The 22,398-nt window shown below is 39.6% G+C and overlaps 1 protein-coding gene across 2 annotated transcripts in view; it reads left to right on the forward strand.

Annotated features, from left to right (window-relative positions):
• stt3a (STT3 oligosaccharyltransferase complex catalytic subunit A) overlaps window positions 1-22,398 on the forward strand; it is a 77,572-nt gene that overhangs the window by 23,931 nt on the left and 31,243 nt on the right. For both annotated transcript variants that reach the window (XM_072238392.1, XM_072238391.1), the window contains exons 2-5: window positions 10,223-10,346; window positions 12,898-12,958; window positions 18,545-18,666; window positions 19,680-19,825. In XM_072238392.1, the coding sequence (XP_072094493.1) occupies window positions 10,259-10,346; window positions 12,898-12,958; window positions 18,545-18,666; window positions 19,680-19,825 (417 nt within the window). In that variant the 5' untranslated portion in view covers window positions 10,223-10,258. The remainder of the gene's footprint in view (window positions 1-10,222; window positions 10,347-12,897; window positions 12,959-18,544; window positions 18,667-19,679; window positions 19,826-22,398) is intronic.

Below are 22,398 nucleotides of genomic sequence, written 5' to 3' on the forward strand. Positions count from 1 at the left end.
TACCCGCAAATTAGATGGCTTCAGTTTTGTTGCATTGTCCTCAACAATACCAGACATGGCAGTCAAAGGATTGAGCTTAAAACTGACATTGAACGGTACAGAAAAAGTTTGAAATACATCTTCCCAAAATTTTTCAAGGCTCGGACATATCCAAAACACATGAATTAGTGTGGCCACTCCATTAGTACATCTATCAGAGTAAGGAGAAATATCTGCTTAGAAATGAGAGAGCTTGTCTTTAGACATATGAACTTTATGTACCACTTTGAATTGTAATAAAGAATAATGAGCACATAATGATGAAGAATTAATCAATTTTAAAATAATCTTCCAGCTCTCTTCAGATATGAAAATCTGTAAATCCTTTCCCCAGTCTCCTTTAATTTTATCTAAAGAGGCCTTTTTTAGTCCCAACAGTAGATCATAAATGTAAGATATTGAACTGTTATCAAAGGGTTTCAGATTAAAAATTGTATCTATTCTTATCTGGACGTAGGAAATGTATGTAATTGAGATCTTAAAAAATCTCTAATCTGTAAGTATTGAGAAAAGTGAGTATTGGAAAGGTTAAATTTCGTTGAAAGTTGCACAAAAGAAGAGAGATTCCCTCCATCAATCAAATCCTGTAATCGTTTAATACCCAATCTATCTCATTCTTTCAAAGATAAGTTAATTAAAGATGGTTTAAAAAAACAATTAGAAAAGATGGGACTTGAGAGGGAGAATCTCAATAAACCAAAATGTTTTCTAAACTGTAACCAAATCCTCAAAGTATATTTGACCACCACATTGTCAGTCAGTTTATTTAAAGATAAAGGAAGCGAGGATCCAAGTAAAGAATTAATGGAAAATTTCATAACAGAGTTGACTTCCAAACAAATCCATATAGGGCAATTCTCATGGTTAATGTAATATGTCCAGAACGTAATATTTTGTGTATTAACTGCTCTCCACTAAAGTCGAGGCAAGAAGACTGCAACTAGCGGGGCACTGTCTACGCCACCCCGAGCTACCTGCCAGCCTAGTCATCATATGGGAACCCAAGCACGGGAGGATGAACCCTGGGCACCCTCCCAAGACTATGGTCAACACGCTCCTAGAAGACAGCAGCACGGCTAATGTAGATGAACTGAACACACTGATGAAGGAGAAGTGGAGAGTCCGTCATCGTGCCCAACGCTGGCCCTCTAGGCCTGAGTCGACATAGGAGCAGTTATTTTACTGGTTCGCAAATATTGGTCTATGTTTCTGTTTAATATTGACCTCCAAGATATTGAACATGTCGAGTGAGTGATGGTAAAACCATTCTATGTCAAAGGTAAATGAAGATAATAAAATGCAGATACTGGAGATCTGAAATAATATAAACAGAAACACTCAGCAAGCCAGGCAGTCTTTGGGGAGAAGGAATGGGTCATTTCTCAGGCCCTAGACACAGTCTGAACTGGAAAATGGGCTGAAAGGTGGCAGATGGAATTTAATGCAGACAAGTGGGAAGTGTTGCACCTTGGGGGCTCAAATCAGGTTTGAGAGATCTGGGAATACAGATCCATAATTCCTTGAAAGTGGCATCACTGGTAGGTAGTCGTGAAGAGAGCTTTTGGCACATTGGCCTTCATAAATCAAGTTATTGAGTCCGGGAGTTGGGATCTTAAGTTGTATAAGATGCTGATTATGCACCATCTTAGTTTGGAGTATTGTGGGCAGTCTGCTTATCTACCTATAGGAAGGATATTAATAAGATTAAAAGAGTTCAAAGAAAATTTACAAGGATGTTGTCAGGACTTGAGTCATAGGGAAAGGTTGGATAGGTTAGGACTTTGTTCCCTGGAGCATAGGAAAGTAAGTGGAGATTTGATAGAGATATATACAATTATGAGGAGCATAGATAGGATCAATGCAGGCAGGTTTTTTTCCACTGAGGCTGGGTGTTTTAAGGGAAGCATGAGGTGGAGGTTATTGACTTAGAGGGTCATGAAAGTGAGGAACGAGCTGCCAGCAGAAGTAGAGGATGCATTTTTGATTTTGACATTTAAGAGAAATTTGAATAGGTGCATGGATGGGAGGAGAACGGAGGGCTATGGTCCAGGTGCAGGTTGATGGGACTAGGCAGAGTAATAGTTCAGCATGGGCTAGATGGGCTGAAAGGCCTGCTTTTCTGCTGTAGTGCTCTATGACTCTACCTGAGAAAGAAAGAAAACAATTAGTTTTCAGTAACAGAGGGTTCTTCCCATCCCTCCCCATTTCTCTGTAAATGAAAACTAACTGCTTCTAACGGAGACTCTTAACATCTGAAATATTGTTTGTTTCGCTTTTCCATAGGCTCTGCCTGATTTGCTGAATATTTCCATCATTTACTTTTTGGTTGTTAATGGCAGTTGGTTAGACCCTTGTTTGAGATGGTCATAAAAGGACACTTTTCTTGTATGTTACTCACTGCTTCTCACCTTCGGCGTCAATTTTGTCCAGGTCTTCTATTTATTTTATTTCGAGATACAACGCAGAAGAGGCCCTTCAAGCCCTTTGAGCTGCAACTCCCAATTTAATACTAGCCTAATCACGGGACAATTTACAAAGACCAGTAACCTACTAATTGGCAACTCTTTATACTGTGGGAGGAAACCAGAGGAACTGGAGACAAGCCATGCATTCCATGGGCAGGACATGCAGACTCCTTACACGTGACGTTGGAAGTGAACTCTGAGCTCTGATGCCCCGAGCTGTAATAGTGTCAAGCTAGCTGCAATTGTCTGCTTCATTTCCTGAGGAGTTGTGGATGGAATCAAACATTGTGCAATCATCAGAAGCTGTCCTTGAGCCTGATGGTACATGTTTTCAGGCTTTTGTATCTTCTGCCTGATGGGAGGGGGTGAAAAGAGACTATCTGGGGTGGGAGGAGACTGTGATTATGTTGGTTACTTTACTGAGGCAACAGAAAGTGTAGAGGGGATTCTGGTTTCTGTGATGTGCTGAACAGTGTCCATAACTCTGCAATTTCTTGTGGTTTTGGCCAGAGCAGTCGCCGTGGTGCATCTAGATACAATGTTTTGTGCAATGCTGAGTTAAAAATTATTGAGGGTCATGCTGAACGTCCTTGGCCTTCTGTGGAAGTAGAGGCACATTCTTAGCATTGACCCCTGCATGGTTGGATCAGGATAAGTTTTCAGTGATGTTTATACCTTGGAACTTGAAGCTCTCAACCATTGAAATGACTCCATTGATGTAAGTAGGGCCATATATGACATGATTTGACAGGCCTACAGTGTTGTGGTCTCATCCATTTATTTCTATTGCATGCTTGAAGTTCTGTGTCATGTCTTCAACGGCTTGACATGTCACTTTTGAGTATGCCTCATGCTGCTACTGGCATGCCCTTCTGCAGTGCTCTGAAGTGAGATTGAAATTCTTAAGTATATAAGGGGTAAAAGAGAGTCAAGGGCAGATATAGGACCAATACAGAATGATGCTGGAGATATTGTAATGAGAGATGCCGGGATGGCAGAGGAACTGAATGCGTATTTTGCATCAGTCTTCACGGTGGAAGACGTCTGCAGTATTCTGGCCATTCAAGAGTGTCAGGGAAGTGAAGTTTGTGCAGTGAAAATTACAACTGAGAAGGTGCTCAGGAAGCTTAATGGTCTGAGGGTGGATAAATCTCCTGGACCTGATGGACTGCACCCTCCGGTTCTGAAGGAAGTAGCTGACAAGATTGCAGAGGCATTAATGATCTTTCAAGAATTGATAGATTCTGGCATTGTACCAGATGACTAGAAATTTGCAAATGTTACTCCGCTATTTAAGGAGGGTGGGAGGCAGCAGAAAGGAAACTATAGACCTGTTAGCCTAACATCAGTGGTTGGGAAGTTGTTGGAATCGATTGTTAGGGATGAGATTACGGAGTACCTGGAGGCACATGACAAGATAGGCCAAAGCCAGCATGGTTTCCTCAAAGGAAAATCCTGCCTGACAAACCTACTGCAATTCTTTGAGGAAATGACAAGTAGGGATTCAGTAGATGTGGTGTACCTGGATTTTCAGAAGGCCTTTGACAAGGTGCCGCCCATGAGGCTGCTTAGCAAGATAAGAGCCCATGGAATTACAGGGAAGTTACTAGCATGGGTGGAGCATTGGCTGATTGGCAGAAAACAGAGAGTGGGAATAAAGGGATCCTATTCTGGCTGGCTGCCGGTTACCAGTGGAGTTCCACAGGGGTCGTGTTGAGACCGCTGCTTTTCACGATATACGTCGATGATTTGGACTGTGGTATTGATGGATTTGCGGCTGAATTTGCCGATGATACAAAGATGGGTGGAGGAGCGGCTAGTGTTGAGGAAACAGAGAGCCTGCAGAGAGACTTGGATAGTTTAGGTGAATGGGCAAAGAAGTGGCAAATGAAGTACAATGTTGGAAAGTGTATATTCATGCACTTTGGTGGAAGAAATAAACAGGCAGACTATTATTTAGATGGAGGGAGAATTCAAAATGCAGTGATGCAAAGGGACTTAAACAACTTGGGAGTTCTTTTGCAGAATACTCAACTGCAGGTTGAGTCAGTGGTGAAGAAGGCAAATGCAACGTTGGCATTCATTTCTAGAGGTATGGAATACAAGAGCAGGAACGCAATGTTGAGATTCTATGAGGCACTCTTGATCCCACACAGAGTATTGTGTGCAGTTTTGGGCTTCTTATTTTAGAAAGGATATACTGACATTGGAGAGGGTTCAGGGAAGATTCACGAGAATGATTCCAGGAATGAAAGGGTTACCGTATGAGGAACGCCTGGCAGCTCTGGGGTGTATTCCCTGGAGTTCAGGAGAATGAGGGGGGATCTCATAGAAACATTCTGAATGTTAAAAGGCCTGAACAGATTAGAAATAGCAAAGTTATTTCCCATGGCAAGGGAGTCCAGGACAAGAGGGCACAGCTTTAGGATTGATGGACGTGCTTTTAGAACAGAGATGCAGAGAGATTACTTTAGTCAGAGGGTGGTAAATCTGTGGAATTTGTTGCCATGAGTGGCTATGGAGGCCAAGTCATTGGGTGTATTTAAGGCAGAGATAGATAGGTTCTTGATTAGCCAGGGTATCAAAGGGTATGGGGTGAAAGCAGGGGAGTGGGGATGACTGGAAGAATTGGATCAGCCCCTGACTGAATGGCGGAGCAGACTCGATGGGCCGAATGGCCTACTTCTGTTCCTATATCTTATGTTCTAATAATACAGCCTAAAATTAGGTAAGGCAAAGCCTCCATTCTGTTTTTTTTTTGAAGGTGAGCTTTATTTATATGAGGTTTTTTATTCTTCCATATATAGGAAGAAAGAGTGGAATCCAGAGAGTCAAAAAAAAGATTTAAGAGTAAGAACAGGCACAGCTTGAAAAAGGTATATAAATTTAGATAAGATATTCAGTTTAATAGAATTAATAAAGAGAGAGGCGACCAATTAGAAAGTGTTTTTTAACATAATTCATTAAACTTAAAACATTTCCCTTAAATAAATCTTTACAATTCTTAGTAATCGTTACTCCTAAATATGTAAATTGTTCTCTTAAAATTTTAAAAGGAAGGTTAATATCGGTTGGTATTAAATTGTTTAAAGGAAACGGTTCACTCTTCTGTAAATTTAATTTATATCCTGAGAACTGACTAAAATTAGTCAGTAAACGGAACACAAATGGTAAAGAGGTTGTAACATTAGATATAAAAAGCATAGCATAGTCATCAGCATAGAGTGAAACTTTATGAATAGTACCTCTCCTTAAAGTACCAGTAATCTCTTTGGACTCTTGAAAAGCAATTGCTAAGGGTTCTAATACCAAATCAAAAAGCAGAGGGCTCAAAGGACAACCTTGTCTAGTTCTACGTTGGAGTTTAAAGGGTTTAGAATTCTAAAGATTAGTAAGAACCCGAGCGGAGGGAGATAAATATAAGTAATTTAATCCAATGAATAAAATTAGGTCCAAAATTAAATTTTTCTAAGGATGTAAATAGATAACTCCATTCAACTCTATAAAAAGCCTTCTCCGCATCCAAAGATATCACACATTCCGATATTTCCTTAGATGGAGAGTGCGTAACATTTAACAAATGCTGTATATTAAAATGGGAATATCGATTTTTAATAAATCCTGTCTGATCATCCGAAACTATAGAAGATATAATATTTACAAGTCTGTGAGCCAACACTTCAGGTAAAATTTTAGGATCAAAATTGAGTAAAGAGATAGGTCTATACGAAGGACATTCAGTAGGATTCTTATTCCGTTTTGAGAATAAGCGAAATGGAAGCTTCATAGAATGACTGCGGTAATCTTCCTACCTTAAAGGAATCTGTAAGGGTAGAACATAAGTGTGGTATAAGCAAGGAGGAAAAAGCCTTATAAAACTCTCCAGAGAATCCATTAGGTCCTGGGGATTTCCCAGAATGCAATTCTCGAATAGCCTGAGCAATTTCCTCCTGGGAAATGGTTTGATCCAATTGGCTACGATCATCTATCGAAACATTAGGAAAATTTAATTGATCTAAAAAATTATTCATTGCAATATTATCATTAACAGACTCAGAACTATACAATTTAGAATAAAACTTCCTAAAAGTGTCATTAATTTCAAAGTGGTCAGTTGTCATGTTCCCATTAATTTTACGTATTTCTTTAATTTGCCGCTTGACTATAAATGGCTTCAATTGATTAGCCAGTAGCTTACCAGTTTTATCTCCATGAATATAAAATTGACTTCTATCTTTTATAAATTGGCTTTCAATTGGATACGTTAAAAGAAGATCATATCTAGTCTTAGTTTCAATACGTCTCTTATATGTTTCAGGATCGGGTACCGAAGCATACTTATGGTCCATTTGTTTTAACTGATTAGCTAGTTCGTTTCTCTCTTTGTTAATTTTTTTTTAATGATGTTCACAGTATAAGAAATAATTTGACCCCGGATGTATGCTTTAAAAGTATCCCATATAATAAGACTAGATGCCTCTTCCAACGTATTTTCTTCAAAAAAGAGAGTAATTTATTCTCCATAAATTTTAAAAAGTCCTTATCGGATAACAGAGTTAAATTAGATCACCAAAATCTACTCATAGGGATAGGACTAGGAAGATTTAAAGATAGAAGTACAGGAGAGTGGTCAGAAATAGCAATCTCTTTATATTCCATTGATCGAACCAATGGAATCATTTGACTGTCAATAAAAAAATAATCAATCCTGGTATAAGAATGATGAACATGAGCGAAAAAGGAATACTCCCTGTCCGTCGGATGAAGAAAATGCCAAGCATCAACTATACCACATTTAGTTAGAAAGGATTGGATAAACAAAGCTGATTTATTAAGTGTGGCTGGTTTGACAGATGAGTGATCAAATACTAGATCTAACCAGCAGTTAAAATCTCCTCCCATCACAAGAGAGTAAGTACACAAATCTGGCAAAAATGAAAATAGATGTTCAAAAATATCCTGGATCGTCTGTGTTGGGGGCATATGCATTCGCAAAAACAATCAATTTACTGTCTAAACTCCCTATACAATAACAAATTGACCGTTAGGGTCCGAAACAACTTTATGCTGAACAAAGGAAACTATTATCTACAAAAATCGAAACTCCACGTGATTTTGCATTAAACGAAGAATGGAATTGCATATCCTTCCACTGAGTTAAAAAAACGTAAGCTATCACAGCTGCGTAAGTGCGTTTCTTGTAAGAAAATAATGGGTGCTTTTAATTTTTTAATATAAGCAAACACTTTGTTCCATTTAATGGGGTGATTCAGCCCTTTCACATTCAAACTAAAGTTAATATTTCGAACCATTTTAAATATCAATTAACATGTAATTAAAAGATCTGGCCATAAGTTCTTAAAACTACAAAGCAAACCGTAAGGTAAGGTAGTCAAACAGGCAATCATATAATCAACCCAACAGAGCTCCCAGAGAGAAATAGGCCCTATCCCCTTCCCCACCCAAAGCCAGAAAGCTGACCATGGGCAGTCAGCGAGTTAAGAACTAAGTTCCCTCCCCAAAAAATCCTGTTGACAATAACTCTGGTCATACAAGGTCAATTATGTCCCTACCAAGACACAACATTAAAAGAAAAATAACTCAGTATTCGAAAATATAAAAGAATCAGTTTAAACAAATTCAAAGAAAGCTATATTAAAATAAAGCCTCAAAAAGGGATATAATAAAAAAGTATCAAAAAAAACAGAAGACAATATATGAACAGCTAAAACGTAAGCTTATTGAAACCTATTCCAAATTCATATTAACAGAAGAAAAAATTGATCAAATAAGAAATATAACAGTTTTAGACTTCATCCTTCAGAAACTCTTCTGCGTCTTCTACCGACTTTATTCTTTTTAGCAATCCGTTCTTCAAAACAATACTCAGATGGGCGGGAAACCAAAGGGATGGTTTAAATCCTTTATTGTAAAATTCCGACATAACTTCAGGCGAATAGTCTTCCACAAATCTGACCTTGTAACTTCGGAAATCAATCATTCCTTGTTGACGGGTATGGCGAATTAAAAGGTCCTTAATGCAAAATTCATGAAAACTTAGAATGACCAACCTGGGTCTCGCTGCTGATGACAATGGCTTCGAAGTCAGTGAGTGTTATGTTCAATCGAGCTTCGGCTCGGAAGTGAATATTGCAGGGAATAACTGTTTCAGAAAGTTTGTGAAGAACTGCGTAGGGTCAGCGCCTTCAATCGATTCTTCAAGACCCAGAATTCGCAAGTTATTTCTCGTTTCTATTTTCTGGACTGATAATCCTTTTCATCATTTTATCATTGGATAAAGATAACTCTTTGCAGAATTTAATTGTATCGTCAGTGTCCTCTTCAAGTGTCACCAGCTTTGTAGTATTTTCCTGAATTCTGTTCTCATGCTCAGATAAATTTTGTTGAATTGTATCCAATTTGCCATTAAGTCGTTGAAACTCCTCAGAAAATTCTGATTTTTGCCGTTTAAGGAAGTCATTGATTGAATCCAAAGTGACTGGGGATCCATCTTCTGTTTCTCTTTCTTTTGCAGACGCTTTGGTTCTTTTCCCAGCCATAGTAGAGCAGTATTAAAGTATTATAATAAGGTTTCAAAAAAAAAGACTGGTAGGAGACAATAAGGTAAACAGGGTAGGAGCAATCTGAAATGATGTTACTCCATCAGCTGCCAACGGGGCTCTCCTAACTCATATGTTTTGGTCTTGTATAAAGCTAGATAAATTTTGGAGAGATGTTTTTAAAATGTTATCAAAAGTCTTGGATCTGGACCTACAACCTAATTTACTTACGGTAGTGGATAGAGCGCAGTCCATCACAGGAAAAGCCCTTTCCACCATTGAGCACATCTACAAGGAGTGCTGGCACAAGAAAGCAGCATCCATCATCAAGGAACCCCCACTGCCCAGGCCATGCTCTCTTCTCACTGCTGCCATTGGGCAGAAGGTACAGGAGCCTTGGGTCCCACTCCAGCAGGTTTAGGAACAGTTATTACCCTTCAGCCATTACGCTTCTGAACCAGCGTGGTTAACTTCACTGATGACTGAATACAACTTATGGGCCCGCTTTCAAGGACTGTACATCTCATGTGCTCAGAATTTATTTACTTATTATTGGTTTAATACACGTTACTTTCTTTTGCTCGTCGGTTGTCCGTCTGTGAGTAGCCTTTCATTGATTCTATTGTATTTCTTTGTATCCACTGTGAGTGCTAGCAAGATGATTAATTTTGGTAGTACATGGTGATTATATATGTACTTTGATTATAAATTTACATTAAACTTTGAAGGTTAGGTCTTGTTGACATGTTGAAATGGAAGTCTCCTCTCTGTAGTAGTCCCACATGAAATGTGTTTGACAAGTCGTAGATGTGACCTTGGAGTCCCAAATTCTGCACAATATCTTTTTCAGTCCAGAGGTCATCAGCTAGTCAGAATAATAATAATGCAACAATGGAGCAGGCTGCTCTTGAGTCTGAGGTGCAGAAAAGTTGTTCTGCAGGGAAATTTACTGAAGCTAGGTGCTTCTTGGAAGTCCTGAATATTACACAGTTGTCTAAAGTAGAAAAAATTTCCATATTCCAGTTTGAAATTAACTTTTGAAACTTTAAACAACCTTTCTAAGGAAAGTATTCATCTATTTTGAAGCTTGATGCTTTTTTGTTTTTATGGTTTCCTGATGGACGAGTTTGCATTACAGTTCTTGTGTTTCCTTTCCAGTTTCATGATTTGTCAGCTGCCTACACCAGACCAAAGATGACAAAGCTGGGATTCCTGCGATTGTCCTATGAGAAGCAGGATACTCTGCTGAAGCTGCTCATTCTGTCCATGGCAGCTGTGCTCTGTAAGTGGGACTGAAAAAAGAAGTTCTTGAGTGGGTACTGTTCTTAAAGTTCGGTATGCATTCTCAGCAGACCATCTCTTACTACAGAAACCTGAAACTCTCTTGCTCTCTTCTCTCTTAAAACTGAAGTTTGTTCCCACCTAACTGCTATTGGTAATTTTTCTTCTTCCTTTAATAACTGTGCTGGCTTTTCCAAGTGCTTGTGAATTTTCACTTTAGAATATCTTCTTGTTAAATTTAGTTTGTGTCCGACTTTACCTTGTATAACTAATCTGTAAGATTATTGGGCTGTAGTTATAAAATTAATCTAGCTTCTGTGTAAATTATAAGCTTTGCATTATCCAAATTTACTTCACCTGGATTTGGGTGATTAAGGCATTAACAAACTCTCAAATGGAAGTTAGTAAAATTTCCCCTCAGTGGACAATTGCTCTGATTCACTTTTGGGTCACTTTGAAATCTGACTCTAGATTTAGCTGCACGATCATCATAACTTCGCCATCAGCATGAGTTGCTGTGTTGGTGCACACTGAGTCATGTAAATGCAGTAGAAAAATGCAGCATCATTTTCCTTCCCCTCTCCTCCTGCCTCCTGAGGTTTTAAGAGTGTCTTTCAGCACTCCGGTGAGTAAAAGAGCTGAAGACAGAGTTGCAAGTACTGCCTGCCATCCAGCTGCAGTAAATAAGATCCAGCTGCTCAACAAATAAAAAAAATCTGAGCGCTTTGAGATGACCTTGCTGAAAGATGCCAGTACAAGCTGAATCATAGTGTTGAACTGGGGTAAAGTGATTGAGAATGAATAGTGAAATGTATAGGGAGCAAGTTAATGCCAAACAGACCTTATTTTTATTGAGCTATTTTGTATAACAAAAAGGAATTTTAAAATTTGTTGTTTTTTTTTAAAAGATATTTTCTATTAACTGTTAATTTTTAAAGTTTCATTTAATTTGGTAAGATGGAAAAATTTGTCTTCAAGACAAGTTATTCCTACATACTGAAAATAAACTTGTATAAAATCAATCCACAAGCATCAGCTAAGCATCTTGTGACCATTGCCACTGTGCAAAGATCTGAGATAGGCATCATTACAAAGTATATTTGTTGTATCCACTAACTTCTGACATAATTTCAGAAATGATCAGTGGAGAGAGTATGCAAATTCTCTCTCGAAACATTTATTAAATTTCAGTAAAGAGTCATTGTCTTTCAGTTGCATATCAAGTTCATTTAATTGTCATTCAGCCATACAAATGAATACAGCTAAATGAAACCGTGTTCCTCTGGGGCCAAAGTGCAAAGCACAGAACCAACAGTCACACACTGCACACTGTATATACAGCACATATTAAGATAGCAGAAAAACATAGTGACAAAAAAAATTAAAAGAAAATAATAATATAACCCAAGTCATGGCCTGTAGATTGATGGTGCATGGATATTATCCTGGAGCCACATTTCTGAACAGCTCATAGCAGTCCCTCGTAATGCAGTGCAGCAGCAGACGGAAGCAATCCAGCTTGTCTTTTACCAAGTGAACACTGGAGGGCAACACTGATGGGAGGGCCCTCAAACCAGCGCGGAATCCGGTGGCACACAGCCAGCTTCAGCGTCTCCTTTCTCATCACTATGTTTGTATCCAGTTGATGTACTTGACCTTATGTTGTTCATTCTTCAGACATCAGAGTCTTTGGCTTTCATTATAACCTCCTGACAGATAAGACATGAGAGATACCAGAGATCACCGGTAACCCCACTTTCCATATATGCACAGAATGTCACGTTTACTGAAACACCATGTTTAGAATAAGATGGCGTAAGTAGTGTCACAAATCAATACTATTTTAGTCTTTGGCTGAGGCTAAAGTAGTTTTATTTATTTTAGAGGTACAAAACCGTAACAGGCACATGCCACCCAATTACACTTGTGACAATTACCTACTAACCTGTACGTTTTTGGAATGTGGGAGGAAATCCACATGATCATGGGGAGGATGTACAAGGTCCTTACAGACAGTGGTGGAATTGGACCCCAGTTGCTGGCACTGTAATAGTGTTAAGCTAGCCTCTACGCTACCATTTCCTCAGCCTTGGTTAATTGAACCTTGAAAACCATTTTTGTAATTGTCAAGCTATGCAGCAAATATGGCAATTAAAGTTTAATTAAAGGGAGTTTAATGATTAGTGTCCTAGTTATTAATGATTTTATGTATTCATTAAACCAATAGGCATATTGGGTTGGCTATGGCCAAAGCTCCATTCCAAGTTTTCTTGTCTGACTGCTTCCCAACAACTTAAGATATTCAAAAGATCTTAAAAGAACTGGTGCAGAAGTTCACTGCAATCCTGACTCAAAAAAAATGTGTAGTTGACATATGAACATCAGAGGTTTTGTGGAAACTTAAACTGATTCTTTGAAACAAAGTGAAATTGGTTGACAATTTCAATCAGTGCTTCTTAGAGCTATACATATGTGTTGAGATTTGTAAGAGTATTGGAAAAAAAGAGTCAAGTGGTTTCAGTTATTAAATAATTTTGTACACTTTTTTCCAGCATTCTCCACCAGGTTATTTTCCGTACTGAGGTTTGAGAGTGTGATCCACGAATTTGATCCGTAAGTACAGCTGGCCCTTGTAGATTTTTAAACTTCAAATATCACCAGACTTAGGTTTTTCTTAGTAACTGTATCTTGAAACGCTTCACCTTTTTAAGCCAAACTTGTTAATGAGCAATAGTAGCTTTAGTACAGTAATCACCATTACCCCTCATATCAAGGATGGAAGAGGCAACTTCTCAGCCTTTGAGTAAGTCCCTTACTTCCTTGTTGGGAAGAATTTGGATTATTGAGCTGAGTAGGAGGAAATGTGGTTGGGAGGCAATCAAACTCATGTATTTCTGTTGCGTATTTATTATTGATAAAAATCATTTGAAATTGGGACTTCACCCTCAAGTATCACAGTACTTCATTTATTTATTCACTGTAACATGGGTGTTGCTGGTAAGACCATCATTTTTTGCCTGTCCCTATTGTTTCCATTAGATGATAGTAGTGAGCTGCTACCATGACTGCAGAGGGCTTCTGGTGAAGATATGCTTGCAGTAGTGTGGCATAGAAAGTTCCGGGATTATTTAATGAAGTGTTTCAGTTGGTAATATGACATGCCAATGAACTGTTTTTTAAAAAAAATTGCTTTAGAAATTTATTGGCTCCAGTTCATAAGACTTTGTACATCACCAAAAAAAAATGTTCTGCTGATTGGTTTGCACTATCCAACCTGTCCAAACAATCCTATTCACATATTTCCACAATGTCATTTGTATATTTTTCTCTTCAACTGTATGTCCGATTCCCTGTGGGATTTGTTACACCTCTTCAGCCAGTGCAATTCAAATTATAACAACTGTCTGGTCATTTTGCAAATTTTCCCAAGCCCGGATCATCTGGTGACGTATCAACTTGCTGGTGGAAACAGTGTCTGTCCACTTTAATCCATCAAAAACCTATAGCATATTGAATGCCATTGTTAAATCAACCCACGATCTTTCCTGAAAACAGTTCCAGTGTTTCTGTTCTCTCCAGATAAAGTGACCTTCACTTCTTTAGTTCTTTATTGATATAGTTATTTCTAAACTGCATCCAGCTTATGCAGGTGTAAAGCTATTGATGGACAGTAGTCTATCAAAATAATTTATCTTACTAATTGAGGATCAGGCAACTTACTGAAAACATTATAAATCTGCTCAAACTTCACTTAAAACCCCATCTTTTAGTTCTAAGTAAATTTATTATCAAAGTACATGTATGTCACCATATACAACCCTGAGATTCATTTTCTTGTGGACATTCACAGTAACTACAAGAAACACAATAGATTCAATTGAGGACATCACCCAATCAGACGGACAAACAATCAGTGTGCAAAAGACAGCAAGCTGCGCAAATAGCAATAAGAAACAATAATAATAAAAAAATAAGCAATAAATATCAAGAAAATGAGATGAAGAGTCTTTAAAAGTGAGTCCATGGGTTGTGGGAACAGTTCAGTGATTGGGCAAGTGAAGTTATCTCCTCTGACTCAGGAGCCTGATGGTTGAGGGGTAATAACTGTTGTTGTGCCTCCTTCCTGATGGCAGCAGTGAAAAGAGAGCATGGCCTGGTTAGTGGAGGTCCTTGATGGATGCTGCTTTCCTGTGACTGCAACCCCGTGTAGATATACTCAGTGGTGTCGAGTGCTTTACCTGTGATGGACTGCATTGCATCCACTACGTTTTGGAGGCTTTTCCATTCAAGGGTGTTGGTGTTTTCATAGCAGGCCTTGATGCAACCAGTCTCCACTGCACATCTATAGAAGTTCCTCAAAGTTTTAGATGACTGCCAAGTCTTTGCAAACTTCTAAGGAAGTAGAGGCGCTGCTATGGTTTCTTCCTAATGGCACTTCGTGCTGAACCCAGGACAGATCCTCTGAAATAATAACACCGAGGAATTTCAAGTTGCTGACTTTTTCCACCTCTGATCCCCCGATGAGGACTGGCTCATGGACCTCTGGTTTCCTCCTCCTGAAATCAATAATCAGCTCCTTGATCTTGCTGACATTGAGTGACAGGTGATTGTTGTGACACCATTCAGCCAGATTTTCAATCTCTCCCATACGCTGATGCACCACCACCTTTAATTTGGTCGTGAACATTGATGTAGTCGGTAAACTTAAATATGTCATTGGAGTTGTGCTTAGCTACACAGTCATAAGTGTAAAGTGATTTGAGCGGGGGGCCTAAGCATACAGTCTTGTGGTGCACCTGTGCTGATGGACATTGTGGAAGAAATCTTACCAATTTGAACTGACTGGGATCTGCAAGTGAGGAAATCGAAATCCAATTGCACAAGGAGGTATTGAGGCCAAGGTCTTGAAGCTTATTGATTAGTTTTGAGGGCATAATAAGTATTGAATGCCAAGCTGTAGTCAATGAAGAGCATCCTGATGTATGTATCTTCACTGTCTAGATATTTCAGGGTTGAGTGAAGAGCCAGTGAAATGGCACCTGCCATGGATCTGTTCCTCCGGTAGGCAAACTGGAGAGGATCCAAGTCGTTTCTCAGGCAGGAGCTGATGTGTTTCATCACCAGCCTCTCAAAACACTTCATCACTGTGGATGTAAGTGCTACTGGACGATGGTCATTGAGGCAGGCCACCACGTTCTTCATGGGCTGACAGCAATTTTTTTCAAAAGTGTTGCCCCAGAATTTATTTTGTGGTTATGATATGCTGCTTGAAGCTGAACACAAATATAATTATTGACTAGTTGTATCATGTAGAAATTTGGAGAAACAAGAAATTAACTTGTATTGAATGTAATGCATTTAATTGCATAATAGTGCTGACATTTTGCAGTAGCTCAACTAAGCTAAAAATGTTGTGTTGATGATTTTCATTTGAGTCCCAACATTAATCAGCCAGCATTGATAGATTCCAATTGCCCTGATACAGTTTTTCCATGACTGCCATGTCCTGGTGAAACCTTTCACCATGCTTGCTTGGTACTGACAGCTGCAATTTTTACAGGGAAGAAGTCCAAATGGGAATGCAGAAAATGAATCTTTTGTGATATGTTACACTTCATGGTTTTGTATGCTTGAAGCATGTCATCAACCCGTTGCACGTAGTTAGGTGCTCTGCCAAGAAAATTTTCAGCAACATCCTTGAATGCCATCCATCTGATTTTCTCCGGTCCCACTAAAAGTTGTTCAAATTGCCTGTCATTGATGATCTGTTTGATTCATGGACCAACAAAAATGCCTTCCTTCATCTTGGCATCAGTTATTCTGGGAAATGTCTGTCTCAAATGTCGCAATCCTTTGCGGAAATTTTTGTGCCTGGTGACAGCAGATTCCATCCTTGCAGTTTTGAACCCAGTAGTTCTGCTTTTGCCTTTGACAAACCCAAGTCTCTGACCAGGTCATTTAACTCAGATTGAGTTATCAGATGAGGCTCACTCAATATAAGGGGTTCAAAATCTGTATCAGTATCAGTGTCATTTTCCATTCGTGACTCGTGCATCATGGCATCTTCATCTGCCTCCTCTGGACTCCATGTCTCTGGTGGCTTCAGTACTGGAAGACTGTTGTTATGTGACACAGGTCTCATGGCTGAAGGGAGATTGGGGTATTCAATGGATTTCCTGTTTAGCAGAGAAACCAGACACACTGGTCAGACAGAAGTTGCAATCTGTCACATGATCCTTCTGCTCCCACCATATCATCGGGACAGTGAACAACATTGACTTTAGAGTACCTCTGAGCAAAGCGCTAAGATCGACTGCGCATGTTGTGCATCAGATGTGAGGAGCTCAGGCTTTTTCTTGGTTGCCAATTTCACACCCAAGTTAGGGCTCATTGGTTATCTTAATAAGAGGAGTTGTGTTCTGTTTTTTGAGATTTAAGCCACAAATATAACAGAAAGTATCACAGCTGTTGCAACATTAGTGAGACATTTTGCTATCGTAAGTTCTGAAAATACAATTACTTTATTATGATGAGTACGCACAATATGCTATGCGCGCAGAACAATCTCAACGTGATCGCAAACCGATGTACATGTAAACGCAATGCATAGAATGGTGTGTGCACCTGATGCTTTTATAGCCTGTCCTGCCATGCAGCATCCGCCCTGCCTAAACGAGCCCAGGCGTGCCTGGACAAGATAGGAAACTTTTCAGCTTACATTGTGGGCAACATTTTAATTGACTTGAATTATGAATTGAAATAGCATACATAGTCGATTTCATAAAAAAAGGTATGTGATAGGAAATTCCAGGGTGATTTTCATGACCAGCAGCCCAAAATCCACAAGATATACCCAACAGTATTCAGGAAGCAAAACCTTTGTTGTCCAGTGTAATTGAAGCCCACTTGATGCAGGTGGGTACCTCAGACTGCCGAACCGGGTGGTTAAAGATACCAGTGAATACTCCAATCAGTTGATTAGCACAGGTCTTCAGTTTTCGGCCAGGTAGCCCTTCTGGGCCGCATGCTTTCTGTGGGTTCGCCTTCCTGAAGGACGCTCTCACGTCAGTCTCCGAGACTGAAATCACTGTGTCACCAGGGGCTGTGGGAAGTCGTGAAGTTGCCACCATGTTTTGATGGTCAAAGTGTGCATAAAAGGCATCGAGCTTATCTGAGAGCAAAACCTTGTTGTCACCTATGTCATTTAGTTGCACTTTGTAGGAGGAGATAGCATTTAAACCCTGCCACAGCTGTCGAACATCCTTCTGTGATTTGTTTAGTCTGGAATTGCCACTTTGCACATGATATGGTTTTCTGGAGATTGTACCTGGACCTCTTGTGTTTGACTTGTTCATCAGACCTGGACATCATAAATCTGCCCACAGGAGATTGTGGATCTCGTGGTTCATTCAGGGCTTCTGTTTGGGGAAGACTCTGAATGATTTTGTGGGGAGACCCTCGTCTACGACTGTTTATAAAGACATTTGTGATTTGTTTGGGTCCTCTGAGTCCTTGAATACACTCATAATCCACTGACTCAAAGCAATACAATGGCCACTCCTCTGCTTCCTGTGACCACCTCTTCATTGTCAGTTCTTGCTCTTTAGCTTCTGCCTGTATGCAGGTAGGATGACAGTCAAATGATCAAATTTCCCAAAATGCAGTCTAGGGACCAAATTGTGAGCACTCCTTATGATAGTATAGCAGTGGTAGAGTGTATTGGAACCCCTAGTGCTGCAGGTGATATGTTGATGATAATTGGGCAGAGATTTCTTCAAACAAGTCTGATTGAAGTTCCTGACGGTGATTTGAAAGGCATCAGGATAGGCTGTTTCTTGTTTGTTGGTGGCAGCACTCAGTACCTCGAGTGCCTGCTTAACATCTGCCTTTGGAGGTATGTTAATGTTATAGGCCAAGCATTTGGTCAGCCTGCCTTGTACTTCATTGTTATGCTGTGTTTCTGTTTAGTTCATTATTTTTGACATGTGGTATCCCATGATAGTTATTGTTTGGCTTTGTTAGCTTTGAGAAGATTTTGGTGTGCTGCTGCCTTGAGTCACTGCAATCTTGGCTTGTTTCTCTGTTTTGTCAGATTGCTGTAATGATGATGTAAGACTCTGCAGTGGTTGTATGTATTGGGAAAGTTATTGTGTTCTTACCCCCTGCCACCCTTCCCTTAAATTTTGAAACATCCTTTAGGTACTTCAATTATCGCACCACTCGCTTCCTCACTGAAGAGGGTTTCTACAAGTTCCATAATTGGTTTGATGATCGAGCATGGTATCCACTGGGCAGGATTATCGGAGGAACAATATATCCAGGTCAGTATGATTCTGGTACTTCAAACAGCTGCTACTTTATCCCTGAATGTGTGTGTTATAGTGTTTTCATTATTATTTGTTTATTTAGCATCAAAGATGCTGTAGCTTAATTGCCCTGGAAGCATTGGAGCCTGACCCAATAGTGGATATTGAATTAGAATTAGAATTTACTTAAATCTTGCATCCATTCCACAACATGAGGGAGTAAAAATCTTTGCATTATGACTCAGTTTCAGACATGTGAATTTAAAAGTCTATTGACTTGTAGAAAGAAGCTATCCTGTAGCCTGTTGGTCCTGGCTTTAATGCTCCGGTAGTGTTTGCCAGACGGAAGCAATTGAAACAGTTTATGGTTGGGGTGACTGATGTCCCTGATGATCTTCCAGGCCTTCTTTCTGCTATAAATGTCCTCAGTGGAGGGAAGTTCACATCCACAGATATGCTGGGCTGTCCGTATCAGGTGGTGAGACGGCCAGTCAGTATGCTCTCAGTGGTGCCCCTGTAGAAGGACTTGAGGATTTGGGGGCCCATGCTGAACTTCTTTAGTCGCCTGAGGTGGAAGAGATGCTGTTCTGCTTTTTTTCTTGCCACAAATCCGGTGTGTACAGTACAGGTGAGATCATTGGTGATGTGTATACGGAGGAACTTGAAACTACTCCATTGATGTTGATCAGGCTGAGCCTGTCTCCGTTCTTCCTGTAATCCACAGTCAGCTCTTTTGTCTTTTGGACATTGAGAGGAGGTTGTTATCCTGGCACCACTGTGTCAGGGTGTCAACCTCTCATCAAGAGAGTACAGAGAAAGGAACTTCCATCAGTCTGTTTAACTAGGGAAAAAATGAACTAGGCAGGCTGATTGGGCTAAAATCCCCTGGTCTAATTCCTAGCTTCCAAATATCATAACAGAAGTGGTTGTACAGATATTGGTGACCTTTGATGCAACCTGCAAAAATTCTTGAAGTCTGTCAGCTACATTTACTTTGTGTGAGACTGACAGTGTTTATTTATTTCCAGGTCTTATGATCACATCTGCTGCTCTCTACCATGTGCTGCACTTCTTTCATATCACGGTTGACATCAGGAATGTCTGCGTTTTTCTGGCTCCTCTCTTCTCGTCCTTCACCACTATTGTCACTTACCATTTAACAAAGGAACTGAAGGTAGGAAATGAACTGGTAAATGTGCACTGCTGGAGACTAGAGGTCCACCAAAACTAGCTACGGGCTGTATTTAAAATTAGAATGCTAGCAATGGCAATGGTGCTATCAAGTAAATATTAATTCTATTAAAGGAGAGCTATTTGACTACAGGATCTCTATCTTTATTTCCTATTGACTTGTAAGCATTGTAGAATTCTTTTTTGGGTGGATATCACTGGACAGCAAATTTTTTCAAAAAGTGTTGCTTCAGAAATTTTTTTGTGGTTAAGATGACCGCTTGAAGCTGAACACAAATGTAATTTCAGACTATTTGTATCACACAAGAATTTGGAGAAACAAATTAACTTTTATTGAATATAATGCGTTTAATTGCATCACGGTGCTGACGTTTTGCAGTAGCTCAACTGAGCTATTTTGTTGATGACTTTCACTTGTACTTAGTGTCTGAGGCCTCTCGTTTAAGTGTTTAACAATAATCAGCCAGCATTGATGGATTTCAGTTGCCCTGATACCGTTTCTCCGTGACCGCAATGTGCAGGTGAAACCTTTCACCGTGCTTGTTACTGACAGCGCCAAGATTTGCAGGGAAGAAGTCGAAATGAGAATGCAGACAACGAACCTTTAGTGACATGTTGCATTTCATGGTTTTGTATGCTTAAAGCATGTTGTCAACCAGCTGCACGTAGCTTGGTGCTCTGTGGTTGCCAAGAAATTTTTCAACAACATCCTTGAATGCCTTCCATGCGATTTTTCTCCAGTCCCACTATAAGTTCTTAATAACCTGTTTGATTTGTGGACCAACAAAAATGCCTTGCTTAATCTTGGCATCAGTTATTCTGGGAAACATCTGTCTCCAATCTGAATTTTTTGTGCCTCATTACGGCGGTCTTGAACCCAGTAATTCTGCTTTGTGCCTCTGACCAAACCCAAGTCTCTGACCAGGTCAGTTAACTAAAGATTGAATTATCAGGTGAGGCTCACTTGGCATAAAGGGTTCAAAATCAGTATCGATGTCATTTTCCATTCCTGGCTCTTGGATCATGGCATCTTCATCTATCTCCTCTACACTCCACGTACTGGTGGCTTCGGTACTGGAAGACTGTCATACGGCGACACAGGTTTCAATGGATTTCTTGTTTTTAGCAGAGAAATCAGATACACTGATCAGACAGAAGTAGCAGTCTGTCTCATGATTCTTCTGCTCTCGTCATATGATCAGGGCAGCGAACAGCACTGACTTCCGAGTACCTCTGAGCCAAGCTCTAAGATCAGCAGTGCATGTTGCGCAACAAATGTGAGGAGCCCAGGCTTTGTCTTGGTCGCCCAAGGTAGAGCTCATAGGCTTTCTTAATAAGGGGAGCCATGTTCCGTCTTTGAGATTGAAGCATATGCTTGCCACAATCATAACAAAGTATTTGCAGCTGTTGCAACATTGGTGAGACACTTTGCTGTCACAAATACTTCTGAAAATACAATTACTTTATTATAATGAGTACGCTATGCACTTAAAGCATGCGCATCAACATGATCGCAAACTAATATACATGTAAATGCAATGCATAGAACAGTGTGTGTGTGATATTTTTTTTTATAGCCTTTCTAAAACCTGACCTGCCATGCAGCATCTGCCCTGCCTAAGCACGCCCAGGTATACCTGGGCAAGGTCGCAAACTTTTCAGCTTACGTTGTGGGCAATGTTTTAATTGACTTGAATTATGAACTGAAGTGGCGTGCAATAGGGAAATTTAATGGTGATTTTCATGAACAGCAGCCCAAAGTCCATAAGATACACCCAAAAGTATTCAGGAAGCAAAATCTTTGTTGTCCAGTGTAACTTGCATTCAATATTTGTGGTGGTATATTTGCAGAAGATTTAAAGACCATCCTAAAAGTGGCTCTTAACTGCTAATACTGGCACTACTTAGTTTACATGAGAGATATGCCTGAAATTTGATGGAGGTGCTTAAAATCAACAAGGTCACAATGTTAGCTAGTCCATCTATACGATGTGCTCTAGGACAGAACTCGTTACTTAGGGAGTTAGAACTTCAGATGTTTTAGCATTGTTTTCAAATGATTTCTTGTTCCTGGAGTTCCATGGTTTAAAAGTTACATCTAACCTGTGAGTAAGTTGAAAAGCCACACCAGCTATAAAGTGCGAGGTCTATAATACGCACACTTAACACTGCCACAGGGTGTGGGTTATGCTAGATACAGGTGTTTTAAATCCAAGGTTCTTTTAGAAGCAGAACGAGTCCTAAAACTTGTTGTTTCACCATCCTTTTTATTAAGAGTTGATAGAACAAAGACAGGAACAGAATAGTGACAGGGGTCACTGCTACTTGAAGAGAGAAACTAAAATATAACACCTAGCATAAAACAGCTACTTTTATACCCAAAAATGAGAAAATTTCCATTCAAATCTGTAGATAAGGATAAACCAATTAGAAATAACTTAGTCAATACTGCAGTAAAAATTAACCAATGAGAAAATACTCATTCACTTAATGAAAGAACAAAGAAGTTTTCAGAATTATGCTTTATATAGCCATGTGAGACATAATAAACTGTTC

This window comes from Mobula birostris, chromosome 20, assembly GCF_030028105.1.
Source record: "Mobula birostris isolate sMobBir1 chromosome 20, sMobBir1.hap1, whole genome shotgun sequence".
Taxonomy (NCBI): Eukaryota; Metazoa; Chordata; class Chondrichthyes; order Myliobatiformes; family Myliobatidae; genus Mobula; species Mobula birostris.